Consider the following 18,628-nt stretch of genomic DNA (forward strand, 5'->3'; position numbering starts at 1 on the left):
GACCAAAGTACTTCAAGTTTATTTTGTAACAGGAATGAGAAGCATCACCTTTTTACAAGCAGTAAAAACAGTTAAGTTTTACAAAAAGATTTAGGCTCAAAATAAAATCTTGCTCATTGATTAAGCCAAACTGTATTATGGCTTTGTTGGCTAATCAGGATAGATAAACGTAGGATCTTGTCAGGGGCAACAGTAGTGCTTTGATACAGTTATTGATAATGTCGCAGATAGATCAGTTTCTGAGGATGAAATTTCTCTCTGCATAATGGACACTCTGCCTACAAAAAGGAAAGATTAAAGTTACCAAGTGCTAATGAGCCACTTTAAAAAAAATAAACAAACATGAGCACATTGGAGGAATCTAAACAAAGAAATGAGTAGCCCTACCTAAACACTAATCTTTCTTTCGGTCTAGTTTTTAGGGCAAGATTAACGGTATAAAGCACTATCCTCTATTCAAATTAACTGCACCTAATTTAAATGACCATGTTTTACTAATACAGGAAATGACCTTAGTAAACTTTATGACACATGGTTAATGAACAAGCTGTACATTACAGTGGCCCCTTAAGGTGAACCTATTAGCTGTGTAGACAATAAACCCTCTTCAGATACTGCCTCAAGGAAGAACACATGAGAGAACTTACTTGGTTCAGGCAGTAACTGTCACATTAAATGAAAATGCTGAAAAAAGTGACAAATGTTGAGTGCTGCCTTCTGAGAACTTAAATCAAAAAGTCAAGCCACTGGTAAAGATAGATGTAAGCAATTCTCAGAGGGGAGATAAATGAAGGTTCTCTGGTACAATGTGGAAGGGAAGACCACCTAGATTAGGTGAGAGGCTAGTGGTTTACACGAGTGTTCCAGCTGACTTGTAGCTATAGCAGAGGACTGAAGTGATCCTTTCTCTTTCTATAATATCATTTCCCTGGTTTTTTTATGTCTAATGAAAGACCCAATATATTACCCAAATAACAGTATTTTCCAACAAGTTTAAACCATACTTTGTCTTTTTTGGCTGTTCAGCTAGCTTTTAGGTCTCTAGCCTCTAGATAGGATCACTTATATCTGCATTCTTTAGCTCCACAAGCATGAGAGAGAAAAATACTTGTTATATTAAATAGCTTGCTGGCGCTTCATGAGCAATGAGATCTTAATTTGGCTGTTCATATAACAAATATTGCATGGGCAAATCTTCAGTAAAAAGTCCCAGTTAACTAGAAAGCAATTTACTCATTCTGAAGTGAAAAATTTGCTCCATTATTTCAGTTACTATGAAAGGCAGCTTTCAGATCACAAAGTAAATCTGTAGTGGCTGGTGATGACAAATGGAAGCTATTACTAAAATATTAAAGCAAAATAAAGTTAGGATTCTCTCAGTAACACATCCTAATAGTTGTATTAACTCAGCCACGATGCATATCCTGTAAGAATGTATTAAAATAGCTCAACTAGGAGTGTATACATGTGCACTAGAGATGAGTTAGAAAATGCAAAAGTTAAAGAAAGTTCTTATAACAACATTGAGGGTTTTTGCATTCCTGAATTACCCACTACTGCATTTAAGCTCTGGCTGCTATGTAAACATGGTTACTTTACAGGGTTGGGCTTTTAAAAACCAAATTGCTGCAGAGTTGTACTTAAATGGTTGCCAACTACAGAGGCAAAAACTCACAGAAGCTACCCTACAAGCATGTGAAGATGAATGAAAATGGTGTGTTCCAATATAAAATGACAGAAAGCACTAACACATGACCCTGCAGATTCTATAACAGCCCTAAATGATGTCAGATGAGGTTACATGCACATGAGTACTGCCGCCTGCTGAGGCAGATTGCTCCTACGGTGTTAGGCCAGATTCCTAGCCCTTTAAGATGAAGAATTTTTGTGCCATCTACAAGCTAGAATCAACCTCCTTCAGTGGGCAGAACAGTCCTCCTTTGGGAAGTCCATCAAAAGCAGTAGCTCAAGTAGGCTACTATTGCAACACAGTGGCTTGCCCTCTAAGACCACTAACTCCAGAATTGAAATGTCCAGTTAACTACAAACTAATTCCCTCTTAATCCAGTTCTCCTATACACTAAAATACCTTCTCACAGCACATGATGTTCAAGATAATTTTATTTGTAGCTGTACATGAACTCAGACTATCTTATTCACTTAAATCTTCTTCAAAGAGTGCTTTCAAATAACCTATACACAGACTTTGTTCAGTGTGTTATAAGCCAGTTTTGGTTTTTCTGTCAGTGATGCACTCAGTAGGCCAGTAGAGAAAGTTATGTGCCATATATTAGCCAGACTGCTTGAACCATCTGAACATTCCAGGCAGCTTATTGCTATTGTTTGAGATCCATCTGTTATCTTTGGATTTCACTCAGATCTTGTCTTACAAGTGCCATACATCTTTTTTTTGGCCATCCATTTAAAAGAAGAAAGTACCTGCTAATGAACTAAGCTGAAAAATTTTTGAGACTGATCCTTAGCGAACAGCCAGTGTGTAAGAGTCATCTTGCATGAACTTTCCTTTGCTCAGACTATTTACTACATGTTTACTACTCTTAAAACAGAGATAGCTATCACTTTTGCTAGGCTACTGAGCTCAGACACTAAACCCACAATTAGTGCTGGCACAGGGGAAAGATTTGCAGATCCAAAAGACATTAACAACCTATGGCAGAATTACTGTAAGCATCCATGAAATTGCTGAAGCTCACATACTGTTTGCTCTCAAGATAGAAAAGCTTAGTTATCTTCTAACCTTTCCTGGTTAAGAAGTCAAGAGGGTGAGGGGATGAGAAGTTGACTAAGTCTATAGTAGTCTGGAATCGCTTAACTTCCAAAAATTTGGTAATACACATTTGATCAGAAATACTTTAAATCTATTTACTTGATTCAAAGTAGGTTGTAACATGGACTTCAAACCTAATGAGGCATTTGTCAGACTGATTTCAATGTGAAATACTACTCACTAAGCTGTCTAGGGAAAGATGCTAGTATTGTAGAAAGCATGTCTTTGCTTGTCGATTTAAAACTGCCTCTAATGTGCCACCCACCATTAGGTATGTGGATATCTAGATCTTTGTATTTACAGCTGATTGAAGGTACAAAATTAGAAGTCTTCTGAACAAGTTTTGGTGTTTGGGTTGCACTCTCCATTTGGGACTCTAGGTGTATGCTATTGAGTAGACTACTGAGTGTGAACTTAGTATCTAGGAATTTCACCAGCCTTTGCAGGAAAAGAGGGGTCTACAGCTGAGTTACCATTTTTCTGTTTTGCAAGAGTTGCTCATGTTTATATTGTGCACAGCCATAGAAGGTCTAATAAGGTTTGAAAAGGAATGCACAAACAATCTGATTCATGATACCATACTAGACAACACTGAGGGATAAACTTTCATCTACTGTAAGCAGGTACAGCTCCTGTGGTATCTATGGATGGCACCTGCTTACAGCTGGGCTGAATTTGGCTTTTTGAGTCAGGAGTGCTAGCATTTAGAAGCACTTCTTACATTATCATCAATCTTAACCCTGGATTATCCAAGGAAGAAGTGTTTAGTCAAATACCTGGGCCTGAAAGGCATACTTTTCTGTGTGATCAACTTAGCTGCAGTACTGCATTTTCCACCAGGTTTTATGCTCTGGCAGCTCTTTACTTGTAGAGTGCACACATAGGGGGTGGGAGATAAGACAGGGTTAGCAGAAGGGGAATACAATTAACTGGTTAGGAAAAATTGACATCTGGGGTAGTTGCTCTTCTAAAGGGCCCACTCAATATGATATACAAACAATATTCCCTACTCCAGGATCTCACTTTTCTGAATGGTCATAGGCTATCCTCTGAATTCAGTGTCAGCATGTAGTAAACTCTGATGCCTAAGTAGCATGGTTAGATCATGCATTGGCCTATTGTAAACTCTCATTTCAGCACAAACACTTGTCCTGAAAGGCTTACAAAGCAAAGGAACCTTTAAGCCACATGGCTAGGGTGATGTGCCAAAGTCAATCAATGGTTGGACAAAACAAAGGATAACTTACAACCTGTTACCCACACAAAGTCACCAAACAGCTTTTCCAGTTTGGAAAAGGGTTAAGAACAGATTATGGCTAGCATGTAATAGTTTACAAACTATTCTTGAAGCCTGGGAAAGATACTGTTTAACTGACAAGATCAGGAGGGCTGGATTCTTCTCTATGGAGACAGATAATTTCGTAACACGTCAGCTAACACTAAGGTCAGATTTACATCTAAAACTTAAGTCAGCCTAGCTCTCTGTAGTGCTCAGGAGCGTGAAGTTTCACTGGTTGACTTAAGGGCCACTGTAGACAGCTAAGTTGATGGAAGCATTCTTCTGTCAACCTAGCTACTGCCTCTCAAGGGTGCAGCAATAGAAAAATCCCTTCTGTTGTTATAGGAAGCATCTATGCTAAAGTGCTACAGCTATGCCACTGTAGCTCTTTTAGGGCAGACATGCCCTAAAATCTCTGAGACAAGCTGCCCTGTGGATAAATGCATTTCCCTGGCCGCATGAAAATACACATTGTTTAAGCTACTATGGACTTAACTGATGTATTGACTTGTTCATCAACTTAGAAGCATGTGTAGAATGAAGTTTATTTTCTAAATGTTTTAATAAGACATTTTTAATTTGTAAATACCACCCTATGATTCATTTACTGGAAGCTTTGCTTTTCATGAAGAAGCTTACCACCATCCCATGAAAGAAGCCACAGCACAGAAAATTAATCCATAGCAAAATGCAACTATTTAGGACATTAAAAGTATGAGAGGTAGAACAAAATGTTGTGGCCCATGAAGAAGAAGGGTTAACAGGCTGAGTCCAGGATGGTGCTGTCAGCTATGCCCTACACCACTCCTGGGCTTTTCCAGTTGTACTTATATGGTGGTTTAATATGGACAAATGCTCTCTGGTCTCCAGGATAACTCAGTTTATGTTCTTGGTTCACTTAAGTAAGGATTGGAACCCTCATCTCAAGATGTAAGTAATGACTAATCCCATAATTTATCGAAGTTCACAGCTTCAATAAAGTTCAACAGCATTTCTGAGTTTGGGTAGCCAGAGCGGTGCTGTAAACACCACACTCAGGTCTTGTTTCCCTCATTACTGTAATGCAGAGAACATTTACACATTTGTTTACAGTTCAAGTCAACAGATCAGCTGGGCAACCACAGGCCCCTCCAAAACGTGGATAGGGATTTTGAGTCTTGGAAGCTTCATTTACTACGGAGCCTGAAAATTCTTCTAGAATAATCATGCAATAGTTCTTCCAAATTTTCAAAGCCAACTCTTTCCCACTTACTTTGGTGTTACACCACTCCGTGATGCATTCCCAACAGAACAGGTGGCCACAGGGAGTGGCTGTTGCATGCCTACGTTTTTCCAAGCACAATGTGCATCGGGAACTGCGTATAACAGATTTTTCCTCCGTCTGATTTCTGATTGAATAATAAATTGACAGTTAAACTAAAATGTAACAGCCAGAATACGTAAAACACCCTTACTGATACAATGTATGGAAACAAATCCACTTATGCTCAAGAGTTATACACATTCCCCTCCTTAAAAAATTTCAGAAATGTCAGTGATACGGACATAGAATGAGGTACAAGAAACGCAGTCTGAGATGCCCAAGACAACCTGGACCATAATTCATGCTATTCTTCTAGTGAAGGGGACAAGGAATAGGAGTACTCGTGTCAAGGAAACACTTTTCTTATCTGACTGTGAAGTTATTTGATAATTTAAAAATAGTCTATGAAAAGGTAATTATCTGCTAAAATTGAAGTTTGAGAAAAGTGACAGATGTGCAATTTTGAAAACACCTTTTAGTCGCAATTTTTAAAAAAATTTTTAATGTAACAACAGCACGCAAAATAGCCCAGACACTGCACAGGTGAGTGAGAGTGGAGAAAGAGGGACAACACGACACAGGATGCTAGGGGTTGCCCTACATGAGTCCAGGGCCTGACACTAAGGGTCACAGGGAAAGGCCAGTGAGGTGGAAGTGTTGATACACTTCTGCCTGTGTTGTAACTTTCTGCAGTGCAAGTATGTTTCAATCCTGCCCTGAACAGCCCACCTCTGGCTGGAGAAGAGAGTAGTTCAGTCATCATAACCCATTTAATCCCTGGTGTCAGCTGAGATTTTCAACGAAGTGGACAATTAAAGCCAATTGTGGGGATGAGGGGAGATGTATGTGGTTACATCGACACTGTTTTAAAACCTGTAGTAGTGAGTCTCTCAGCCTGACTACTGCCTCATTCTCCAGCACTAAGAACAGTCGTGTAGACATTCGGGGGGGGCTAGAATTCGGGCGCTGAAGCTGAGGGGGTGGGGCTGCAGAGTTATCTACACCGCTGTTTTTAGCGCCATAGCTTGAGCAAGTCTATAGCCATGGGCTCTGAGCCGTTCTGCCAGGGGTTTTAAAATGCAGTACGGTATAGACATACCCTCTGCTACATTTTGCCAGTAGGAGGAGGACAGACCAACTACATTTTTACTCACATTAAGTTACAATATTACAAGCTTTTTTGGGGCTGGGCCAGTCTTTGTTATATATGTTTGCACAGTACCTAGCACAAAGGTGTCCTGGTTGATGACTGGGCTCCTAGGTCCTATCACATACACACAAGAGTTTATAAAATGACAAGGAAAACTTGACATCCAACATGGGAGTCTGGTGAATATTAGAGGTTGAAACTACAGGTGAAAGCAGTAATAAAATGGTTAAATATTTCTAACATCATGCAGTTAAGTAATAAAGATACACTGTTCCTATCTAGCTACTGTAATTGAACACATTCTCATTAGTGACAGAAGATGTATAGCAGTTAACTACATAGCGTCCGAAGAAGTCCCTTCCACTACCCTATAGTATTTATGTTACCTTGGTGCTTAGCTGTGAGTGGAGCTCCACCACAGAATTTCCCATTAGTTATAGATAAGAAAATTCCCACACAATTATTCCTCCTTCCGCCCCCTTTCCAGCAAGTTAGGAACATCATACTTTGGATATGAGAGGTTGCGGTGTAGTTTCCACTCCTGCCTTGCCCTCTGCCTTTGTTGGAAGCTGTAGATCTGAACACCAACTGTCAGTACAAGATGCAGCAGTGACACTATCCCAAGAAGCTTGTAACTTGATCGAACGCTCTGGTCATCTCCAGGCAATCCTGGAGCACGAAGCTATATAGTTCACACAGGAAAAGAGAAACTAAATTAATGAAAACATGACCTTTTAGATGGTAATGAGCCTCATCATCGATCTGCTAGTACCTCAGTTTTGACCACCTCCTCCCAAAGGCAACACAGTTTTACATTACATTAAACCACTAGCTTGAAAAAGGCAGTTAAAAATGCAAACATAAGACTACACACATCAGATTTCCCATACAATAGAGTCACACCAGTTAAATACCGATGCTTCCACACATACTAGCAGTGAATGCATGTGCCCCAAATATAGTTTTGGCTAGATTCACTTGTTTTCTAGAATTACATTAGGACCTGAACTGGTCTTTAATTAATCTAGATTTGTTAGCAGTGACCAATAAAAGGAAGGGGGGAAACCTGACCCCCCCTCTCATGAATTATTGAAAACTCTCTCTAAAATTATTAGGCACTGCCCAATTTACTGATCATCACAGGCCAAATTCTACATGCCTTTTACATGCAATACTGTTGCTGAAGCCAAAATACTACATTACGTTAAGAAAAGTGTCTTCAATCAACGAATTCTTTAACATACATAAGATATTCCAGTGATCCTTTTAGAGATGTGATAGAAGATGCCATTTATATAAAATACTGCCAGATGCAGCCTACGGAGCAGGGGGATGCATTGCTTGAGGACATACACAGTTTGTGAAAGGGTTTTCTTCTGCTGTTCTGTCAGCCTGCCAACTTGTTTCTGCACCCAGCTTCGTACCAAAGTCCTGCCGCATAGACCATTGCTCTGCAAGGTTGTAGATCCACCAGTTTCTATCTGCAACTCATGTTCCAGATGGATTAATCCTTTGTCCAACAAATAAGGCACAACAGTATGAAGACAAATCAAAATGGCCCGTCGAAGCAGAGAAGGGATTCTCTTCTTGGAAGAATCAACTTGGACAATATTAACATATTCTTCACCAAGAGTTTGATAACCTGAAAGATAACACGGACAAAAGTAGAAGATGGGTAAGCTGACATTCTTATTTCCATTATTGACATGCCCTGTTAAAACAGATGCTATGTTTAGGAGCGCCAAAGGTGGCTTAAATTTCAGTGCCAAATGATGTGATCATTATGTTTAAACTGTAAATCTTTTATGGGCCCAATCCTGCAATTACTCAAACACCAAGCTTACTACCATGATGCATAATTCTTCATGGTACAGGCCCTGTTTTCAGAAAGCACTCTTCCAATAGTTCTGGTGGGAGCAAGATGATAAATGATGGGTTCTTTCACATGGATTTTAAATAAATGCTATGTCTTAAACAAACCAAATATTAAATATCGTATTTACATTTAACAAAAAGAAGCATCTATTAAAAAAACCCCAAACTTCTAGGACCCGCCCTCCCCCAATTACATTTACAATACTGACAGCAACCCAGAAGCATTAAACATTTGTAAGCAGGTAATTAACTCAGCCAACAAATAAATCAAAGAAACATTAGAGTCTGTTTTCTCCACACCAGAACGATACCCACAACCTTCCCCCCCAAACCATGTCAAATGGCTAACCTTTATCAACACTACCTGAAAATGTGGTGAGGCTGAAGTATGCTACATCAGAAAGAAGTTCAATCTCTTTCCTCCATTCCAACCATTTCTTAGCACCTACGAGGTAAGATTAACAACATAAAATTTATTCCAAAAACAGTTCGGATTTAAAACACTCCCCAGTGGTGATTATGGCCCAAACTTTGTGGCACTGTGCACCAGAAACACTACTCCGTTTTCATTATTCAAACGAGGAGACATGGCAAAAGGTGAGGAAGGGAGGTAGAAGATGAGGGAGGAGTTTGTTTTGTTTTTAGGTTGAATAACCTGAATAGCTGGGCAGTAACACAAGAATATGATCTTTGCCTTTTAAATGAGCAAAATTCCACTTGCCAGGAATACTTTTAATAAACCCATGAGTAAAGCTCTCATCAGCCTCCTACAGTGACTGTTAGGGCTAAGGGGGGCCATGGACTAGCCAGGGCTGGCTAGGCCTCAAACTTTGAAAGGTGACAATAAACCTACCCGGGGTAGAGGGAGAAAACAACAGGTACAGCTCAGGAACTGCACTATGTACAGGGACCAGACCCCCGCACCCCCTCCCCCCAGCCCACGCAAGCTACCTCTCTAGTGGTGTTCCCCAAGGGTCAGTCCTAGGACCAATCCTATTCAACTTATTTATAAATGATCTGGAGAAAGGGGTAAACAGTGAGGTGGCAAAGTTTGCAGATGATACTAAACTGCTCAAGATAGTTACGACCAAAGCAGACTGTGAAGAACTTCAAAAAGATCTCACAAAACTAAGTGATTGGGCAACAAAATGGCAAATGAAATTTAATGTGGATAAATGTAAAGTAATGCACATTGGGAAAAATAACCCCAACTATACATACAATATGATGGGGGCTAAATTTAGCTACAACTAATTAGGAGAAAGATCTTGGAGTCATCGTGGATAGTTCTCTGAAGACGTCCACGCAGTGTGCAGCAGCAGTCAAAAAAGCTAATAGGATGTTAACAATCATTAAAAAAGGGATAGAGAATAAGACGGAGAATATCTTATTGCCCTTATATAAATCGATGATAAGCCCACATCTTGAATACTGCGTGCAGATGTGGTCCCCTGATCTCAAAAAAGATATACTGTCATTAGTAAAGGTTCAGAAAAGCGCAACTAAAATGATTAGGGGTTTAGAACAGGTCCCATATGAGGAGAGATTAAAGAGGCTAGGACTTTTCAGCTTGGAAAAGAGAAGACTACGTGGGGGGGGGGGGATACGATAGAGATCTATAAAATCATGAGTGGTGTGGAGAAAGTGAACAAGGAAAGGTTACTTGTTCCCATAATATAAGAACGAGGGGCCACCCCATGAAATTAATGGGCAGCAGGTTTAAAACAAATAAAAGGAAGTTCTTCTTCACTCAGCACACAGTAAACGTGTGGAACTCCTTGCCGGAGGAGGTTGTGAAGGCTAGGACTATAACAGGGTTTAGAGGAGAAGTGGATAAATTCATGGAGCTTGAGGGCATTCATGGCTATTAGCCAGGATGGGGCAGGAAGGGTGTCCCCAGCCTCCGTTTGCCAGAGGGCGGAGATGGATGGCAGGAGACGGGTCACCGCCTCTGGGGCGCCTGGCATTGGCCACGGTCAGGAGACAGGACACTGGGCTGGGAGGACCTTTGGCCTGGCCGTTCTTACCGTATGTTCTCCCCCCCCCCGGCCCACGCGAGCCCCTCACCCGCCAGCCCGTGCAGCGCCGCCCCGGCCCCGCTCCGCAAGCCGCTCCGGTACAACTCATCCTTCTGCCCGCAGCGCACCAGATGCGCGGGCCCAGCGGGAGCCAGCGGCATCCCGAGCAGCGGGGGTGGAGCCAGGAGGAAACGTTCCCTCTCTCGGCCACCGTCCGCTGTACGCAGCGTCACGAAGATAACGTAGACCGCTGGCACAGACAACATACGCCTAGGTGTACGTACTGGGCGGGCTTCGCAAGGCGCAGGCGTTGTGCGTCATCTCAGCTCCTCCAAGAGGGGCGGGGCGAGAGCTCCTTAAAGGGGCGGAGCAGGCCGGCGGCCCCAGTACTATCGCGCTCAGGACCCACAATCCCTCGGGGCGGCGGCGGCGGCGCGCGCATCTTCCCGCCAGAGCTGCGTGGCAGTGCCCTGGGGGTGTTGCCATGGCGATGTCCCCTGGCATTGCCCACCCTGCCTATCCCCTGGGCTGCGTCGCAGAGACGCCACGGCGCCCGCACGCCGTTCAGGATGGGCCCATGGTAAGGAGGCAGCACGGCCTAAGGGATGGAGCCCTGGGCTGGGCCTTGAGAGACCTGGCTTCTATTCCCAGCCCTGCCACTGGCCCGCTGGGTGACCTTGGGCAACTCCCTTCCCTTCCCCATGCCTCAGTTCCCCCTTCTGTAAAATGGGGATAATGGTACTCTCCTCCTTTGTAAAACACCTAGAGAGCAACGGATGGAAAGTGCTATAGGAGAGCTAGATATTATTAACCTGTGGTGTCTGGACCTTTTCTGCAGGGGCAAGTTTGCTGTGACAGAAACCCAATGATGCTAACTTGAAGTGTTCAAAAACCAAGGGTTAGCCTCCCTCCCCCTGAAAAAACATGAGATTTGCTTCAAGAATACACTTTGGGTTCTTTTCCTTTGCCTTCCAGTTTCCAAGCCTCTTGTAGAAGGTGATAGATTGCATCCGATGAAGTGAGCTGTAGCTCACGAAAGCTTATGCTCAAATAAATTTATTAGTCTCTGAGGTGCCACAAGTACTCCTTTTTTTTTTTTTTGTAGAAGGTGGTTTCTTCAGGGTTTCAAGCTTTTCTCAGCAACCATGAATAAGGCTATGAATTTGACATGGAAGTTTTTAGTAAATTTCATGACAGAGATGTGGGGGGACATGATGAGTCACAGAAGGTTGGAGGTATTAGAAACTGAGCCCAACATGCAGTGGCAGCTCCTGGGGGTTGTAATCTGGGGTACATGGTTGCAACCCCACTCAGGTTTGGCGTCTGCTACTGTGTCTCAATCTACAGGGGGTGGATGGGCCAAATCTGAGTAGTGGTGCAACCACATGTTCCAGGTTATGACACCTTTGGGGAGCCAGGCCTAGCCCTGAGGGATAGGAGCTACTGACACAGGGCAAGTGTGAGGTGAGCTCTTCATGGACTTCATTCAAATTTATGATTACTGTGAACACTGACTTTCATGCCAAAATTGGAGCCTAACCCATGAGGCATAGATACCTACTTCCTTTAAAAATCTCACACACTCTTCTGATTTTAAGTGCTAGAGCTTTTAAAAAAAACCAAACCACTAAATATCTCAAGACTTGTAATAAAATTGCAAGAGTTGGCCACACTGGAAGTGTGGGTGGGAGCAGTGCCCCCTAGATGGGGTAGAATTTTTGCATGGCTAGGGTTGGCCGGTAAACAGGAACTTTTTTGTTGAAAAAATGTGTCCCTTTTTTTCTGAACAAATATTGAAATGAAAGTCAGTGTTTGCTGACTATTTTTATTCATGGCCACAGAATTCACAGTGTTACAGAAATCACAGAGGCAAGCCTCTTACAGTAGGAACTGGCCAGGACTTCAAACTACAATTAGAAATTTCCTTATCCAGGCGTCAGTAGTTGGCTTAACAGTGGTGCAGTTTTTCAGCATCACGCTGCATGTGGGAAGATTGCAGAGCAGAGCACATACGTATACTGTGCATTGCTCAATGCCGTGATATTGGCATAACCAAATGTAGATCCATGCAGTTGCACAAGCATGCCCTTGTATCCTTCATAAATAATTTCTTTCAGCTGTTGTGTGGACAAGTTGTTTCCTGAGCCCAAGTCTCACTCATTGCATATGAACTTTACATCTCTCTCTCTTTTGTAATGAAGAATTTTTTATGAATTTTAATAAGTCCCTTAAAACCTTCCTTTATTATGTGTTTTTTAAGTCTAACTCATTCAGACTTGTGGCTTGGCAGCCCCGCACTCAGCCTGGGCAATACTGCACATCTTCAGCATAGCTGTCAGAGCAGCGCTGGCTATTAGCTCCTTGCATTCACAAAGACTTGATTTAATGACAAACTTAAAGAAGAAAAAACCTATAAAAAAAACTGGGGGCTAGTTGCCTGAAGCTGGTTACTTCTGCTGGCAGGCAAATGATCCATCAGGAAAGCTCATTTCAGGACTCAGTTCACATGGATTGTTCCTCCACCCTGTCTACTGCTGGTCCACTCAACATTACTGCATTAAATATGCAAGCAGCTAGAAGAAATTTACAAAGATCCTGATCTCTGAAGTGCTGGTGTACAATGCTTCAAAGGCCGGTTTTGTGGTTTTACTTTAAAGATTAATTCCTGTGTGGCCTAAAGGGATCCAGTCCTTGCAGAATATAGTGTCTTTCTCTGACCAGGCTTCAGGGCTGTTTGTCTTCAGTAAACACGCATTTGCCATAGTGCAATGCCTGAACCATTTCTCTACGTGGATGATTCATTGATGAAAGACAGCACTTGGAAAGAGACAGAAAGATGAGTGAACATCAATGTTACAATATTAAAATTACCAGCTTTGCTGATAAATTATCTTCCAAATCACACACAATCCCTGGTTTGCTTACTGTGGGGACTTGAATAACTGTGTTCTGCTAGACAGAGTCCAGTAAATCTTGGTCACTATGATTTATTGGACTCTGCCGGGAAAATGTTAAACAAAAAATCAGCCAGCCTCATGTTACACATTTTGAGGCTGATGGTGGTGTGGACGGTATGATGTTTCTACAATGTGCACCTTACAGTCAAGGTCCTTTTTCACAAAGGAAACAAAATAGCAATATTTATTCTTTGAAAAACTCATAAACTACAATTATAAATCTTGAAACCTGATAGCCCTGTTATTTGCCAAACTGTGTTTGTGCTTTTCTTCTGAACAGATTTTAAAATTGATTAAAATGAGATTATAAACTAATGTAAAAGTTCCACTTTAAGATTCTGTATTTGTGTGTTTCCTCCGTGGTTCCACATCTATTTGGTGAATGGATAATTTGCTAGTTGCAATTCAGGTTACAGTGAAACCTACTGTAATAGTTGCTTATCAAAATTCAAGGGTTTTTTAGGATACCAAGGTAACAGCTTCTGCACACACAGGCAGGACTCAAACTTCTTACCAATCCCCTGATCAGATACAACAATGTAATATCAAAACAAGACAACAATTTGGCACTAAGATACAGTACCATCTGTTGGTGGAGGCACCATCCACGCTAATCACTACATTACACTATAATACGCTAGGGCTATGCTGCACACCCCTGGCAGAGGCACGTAGGGTATATATAGCTTCATGCCACAGTGAAAACCAAGCTGTGGTGTGTAGCTACATATGTCAGTGAAAGGCTCTGACAGTGGGGAAAGGCTCCAGTGGCTACCTGCTGCTGGAGACATTTCCTAATGCCTCCCCTGCCACAGTCTTTCCACACTGTTGGAGCCTTTCCCCATAGCAGGGAAAGACTCCAGCAGCGAGGAGACAGCGGGACACTACACTGCTAAAATATCCTGAAGAATCTCAAAGCACTTTACAAACTGAGGCTTTGTCAACACTTAAAACACTAGTGACACGGCTGCAGCAAAGTGGCTGTGCTGCTCTAGCGCTTCAGTGTAGACACTCCCTGTGCTGACAGGAGGGGTTCTCCCATTGGCATAGGCAGTCCACCTCCCCAAGGGGCGGTAGTTAGCTCGATGCAGGGATTGAAATTTTACACAGTATTTTCCAGAGCCACACACCCCCATTATGCTAAAAAAACTCCAGTGGGGTTGAAAATATTTACCGGAGCTCTAGCGCTGTCCATGTGCGGATTTAGGTCAGCTTAACTACTTTGCTTAGGGCTGTGGATTTTTCTCACCCCTAAGCCAGGTAGCAAGATCAATCTAATTTTCTAGTGTAGACCAGCCCTCAGGCTCTTTCCAGCAAATACACATGGATTTGGCTTTACACTGAGTAGTCCCATTGAACTCAGTGTAAATACTTGTGTGTAAAGTTAATTGCTTGTGTGTTTGCAGGACTGAGGCTTTAGCAAACTGAAATACAAAAAGTGCACACTGGTCACGTTATTCACCACCTTTGGCATAGAAGGTGAGAGCTATTTAATGGCTGACAGTTACAGTATCTGGTCTAAACCGCTGTGTCGTGGATCTCACTGAAATTATATGGGGAATTTTAGGAAGCAGAGTGTAATTACACAGATTGGAATTCTGCCAAGACACTGGAGCTAACTCCCTGACTCTTATGGAAAGTGCCATGTTCACATTTCCAGGTTAACGTTTGAAAAGGTGCATCTGAAAATCTCTGGCACTGGCTATTTTTTTACTGAATTGTTGGAAGGTGGGTACCCAAACTGCAGGGTGTGCACGGCTGGTTGATCATGTCATCCTGGCTTGTTCTGCTTCTTTCCAACGGCTACATCTAATTGAAGGATTGCCAAAAATATTTTAAATAGAAGGCTCTTTGGGACAGTGTCTCTTGTGTGCTACCACCAGACAAATTATACGTAATAGTACTTTCTTAATATTCCCTTCCCATGGCAGCAATTGATGTAGTTGCAACTAGGATTTTATGTGATCACGTGTGGGAGAGTATGTGGGCCACTCAGAGGTAGATGGGTGGGGAAACAGCCATGAAACAATCTCGCTATGAAGATAAGGGCCACACTGAGAAAAAGTTTGAGAACGCCTTCTCTAGAACAGTGGTTCCCAAACTGGGATTCGCGAAATGTTACATGGGGTTCTCGGGGAAAAAAATTCCCTAATGGCAGACAGAGCTGTCCCTAGGGACCCTGGGCAGCATGGAGCCAGCAGCTCGGAGCCCCTGGACTTCCAAGAGCTAAGCAGATCAAAGAAAGCATATCTATCACACTGGAAATTTAAACTTCAAGACTCCTTATAAGAAATGGAAAGGGAGGTGGATATTTTTTTGCTGTTTTTAAAATTAAATAGGCAGCTAGTATTGTTTTTAAAATTATTATGAAGAACAAGTTTAAGCTTTGTTGTAACGTGCATTGTTTGCCTGGACTGCTCAAGACCTGAATGCTTGTGTAGGAGGAACTCTTTGAGTTGGCTTCTTAAATACCTTCATGCTGTTTCACATCTGATACTCCTTGATGAAACATAGGAGACTTTTTCTTATAACAGGCTTATTCAAAGTGATACAAGCTACAAAAGTGAGATCTGGGAAGAGTGTTGTTGTTTTCACAATGTACTAAAAATACTGTAATGATAAATAATTAATAATAAATAGTGTGTAATAAGCATGTCATAAAAACAAATTTTATATTTTCAAGATCACTGCTTTTATAATTTATACTCAGGTAAAGGAGACAATCCCTGAAATATTAATTTTTAGGAGGGAGTTCGCGAGACTTGACATGTTAGTCAAAGGGGTTCACAGGCTGTTAAGGTTTGGGAACCACTGCTCTAGAAGAACTGTAGGTGGGGTACTTGCCTCAAATAATACAATATCTAGGTTGGTCAGTATTTTGCAAACAGCACGGCCTCTCTTCACTGCTCCTCCTTTGTCAGAATAGATCCTTACTGAAGGCAAGAACCATCAGGAACTTATTATCTCAGCCTTTGCATTCTTGGCACGTCACTGCAGTACTGCTAACCCCAAACATTAAAAACAATGAGTCTGCACCCCAAAAACCCTGAGATTGGTTTAAAAATTATGATCTTTTTAAATAATACTTCTGGAGTTCTTTTTATTTATCCTCTTTAGGCTGCACTCATGTCACATTTTTTCTGGAACCACAAAGGCTAGAAACTTCCTTTTTTTTTTTTTTTAAATGGAAGCTCAGACTCCCAGGCAATCTCCTGATATCAACTGCTGGGTTTTTAAGAAAAACATCAAATATTTCAAGACTCGTAATAAAATCATGAGACTTGGCAACACCATAGCAATAATTCCTAACATTTTAAACACTCAACAAACAATGCTCCTAATTCATCCCTGGTCTAGTTCTAGTGTGATGAATTTGGCCCATCCTCAGTTTAATCCTCAGACCATCTCTGAGAGGTGTTTGGTATGTACCTTGTGCAATACTTTCCTCTAGCAACCAAAGAGTTAATTATCTCTTGACTCAGTTGCACATGGGTCGGTTAGAATGCTAGGCGTCTAATGGGCCTAGGGACAGACACACAATGATAGGTTGTTGGAGCTAACATCCTAGCTTTCAGCAGGGTCTGACTGAAGCTGGAGACTATGCTAGAATGACAAGCTGCTAGAAAAAGGGGCTGGAGGTTGCTTCGAGTGCTGTGTTTCTCTCTCCTAGTCCCTTTTTGTGTCTTATATTGTATGTGCCATTTATTAAAGAAATCTTGAGTGAAGCTTTTAGTGATCTTTGTAAAAGTAGGCGGGTATCATTCACTCTCAATTTGACGGATCAGGAGGCTGAGGCAGGGATCCTAGTCATGACTATGGCTTCTAGATGCTACAGTAATACAAATAATTAAGTGACTTCCCCCGAAGAATCAGTGTGAAAGCTGGAATTATGGCCCACAAATTCCTGGCTCCTAGTCATTTGATCAGACCTCTCAGAGACACATCTCTCCAGTTTCTATAAAACTGAGAAGAACTGCAGGCTGCTGAAGAGCATCATTTCAGCCCTTACTCAGAATTTTGCTTTTCTTGTGAATTGAAGTTGAGCTCACATAATATTAGGTAACTGTTGGTGAGTTTTTGCTTTTGGTCAGTGAACTTAATTCTTTTTAAAAATAGTACTAAAAAGGGTAGAGGGAGAGAAAGAAAAATGTATGTAACAGCAGCATGAAGGCTGACATTTCTTACAGTCTATTATGTATTCATTAATTCAGCTCATAAGGGACCGTAATCTTCACACTTCTGTGTAAAGTGGCTAGCATTTAGCTGGTGCTATATAAAAATAATTATTTGACATTTTATATTACTACAGTGCCTAAAAGTTCCAGTCAGGAATACGCAGGGTGCTGTAGGTTTTGTGTGTGTGTTATGTTTGGTGTGTTCTCTGTATCAGTCGCTCAGCTTTAAGGGTGAACTCATTAATGTTTGTTTCACTAATTGTGAAAATGTATGTTAACTGTAACACCCCTTAGTGCTCAGACCTGTTAAGGACCTGATCCTGCAAAGACTTACATGGGTGCTTACTTTTATATGAGTGATCCCATCAAATCAGTGGATTTAATCAAGTTAAGCTCATTTGTGAGCCTTTGAAGAATCAGGGCCCTGTCTAAGCAGTTTGGTACTTTACTAAATACTTTCCACAGTATGCATCCGATGAAGTGAGCTGTAGCTCACGAAAGCTTATGCTCAAATAAATTGGTTAGTCTCTAAGGTGCCACAAGTACTCCTTTTCTTTTTGCAAATACAGACTAACACGGCTGTTACTCTGAAACCTAAATATAAATTGTGTACTCCAGTCAGAGTAATATGAATCACCCAGGTCTGAAGGGCAATTTCAGCACTTTTTAAAGAATCGTAGAATATCAGGGTTGGAAGGGACCTCAGGAGGTCATCTAGTCCAACCCCCTGCTCAAAGCAGGACCAATCCCCAAAGTGAGTTTATAACCCAGAATAGCTCCTTCATTAGGCCAGACAGCTTCCACTTGTGCCCTTAAGAAACAATGATCTCTGGTTCAATTACAAATTCAACCATTGGCTTGTGCCTTCTGTGAGGTCACTGTGGTGCACTTGCTGTAGGAGTGAACCTGAGCAAAGTTTTTATTTCACATCAGATTCCTACAAAGTCATGTTTTTTACATGTTTAAAATCAGGTGACAGTTAGCAAGTTAAACTGAGTTTCACTTTTGGGTTTGAGCCTCTTGTTTCACAGTCCTCCGTAATCAATATTGTCTTGTAGGTGACAGTAGCAGAGCAAGGAGAAA

General features: G+C 41.7%; 1 protein-coding gene and 1 pseudogene across 2 annotated transcripts; one reads left to right on the forward strand and one right to left on the reverse strand.

Moving 5' to 3' along the window:
• Nucleotides 1–10,712, reverse strand: PEX10 (peroxisomal biogenesis factor 10). Of its 2 annotated transcripts, none has more exons than XM_074975196.1 (6): nucleotides 10,463–10,712; nucleotides 8,760–8,840; nucleotides 7,945–8,162; nucleotides 7,027–7,202; nucleotides 5,320–5,455; nucleotides 1–278 (listed from the first exon to the last, which is right to left on the reverse strand). In XM_074975196.1, exons 1-6 carry the CDS (start codon nucleotides 10,677–10,679, stop codon nucleotides 210–212), a joined length of 897 nt encoding a protein of 298 aa, XP_074831297.1. In that variant the 5' UTR covers nucleotides 10,680–10,712; the 3' UTR covers nucleotides 1–209. The 2 variants fall into 2 exon arrangements, with proteins under 2 accessions (XP_074831297.1, XP_074831296.1); XM_074975195.1 differs by having other exon boundaries at nucleotides 2–278; nucleotides 7,765–8,162.
• Nucleotides 10,713–10,897: 185 nt separating this feature from the next.
• Nucleotides 10,898–18,628, forward strand: part of LOC141974382 (large ribosomal subunit protein eL14 pseudogene) — a 38,146-nt pseudogene continuing 30,415 nt past the window's right edge.

This window comes from Natator depressus, chromosome 18 (genome assembly GCF_965152275.1).
Source record: "Natator depressus isolate rNatDep1 chromosome 18, rNatDep2.hap1, whole genome shotgun sequence".
In the NCBI taxonomy this organism is placed as follows: Eukaryota; Metazoa; Chordata; order Testudines; family Cheloniidae; genus Natator; species Natator depressus.

What these genes read in the sequence shown, in the direction of transcription:
- PEX10 (XM_074975195.1), bottom strand. Translation starts at nt 10,679, where the DNA reads ATGTTGTCTGTGCCAGCGGTCTACGTTATCTTCGTGACGCTGCGTACA. An exon ending in CAGCCTCACCACATTTTCAG is followed by an intron (nt 8,163 to 8,759) that starts GTAGTGTTGATA and finishes GTTATCTTTCAG; the next exon opens with GTTATCAAACTCTTGGTGAA. An exon ending in CGGAGTGGTGTAACACCAAA is followed by an intron (nt 279 to 5,319) that starts GTAAGTGGGAAA and finishes TCCTTTTTGTAG; the next exon opens with GCAGAGTGTCCATTATGCAG.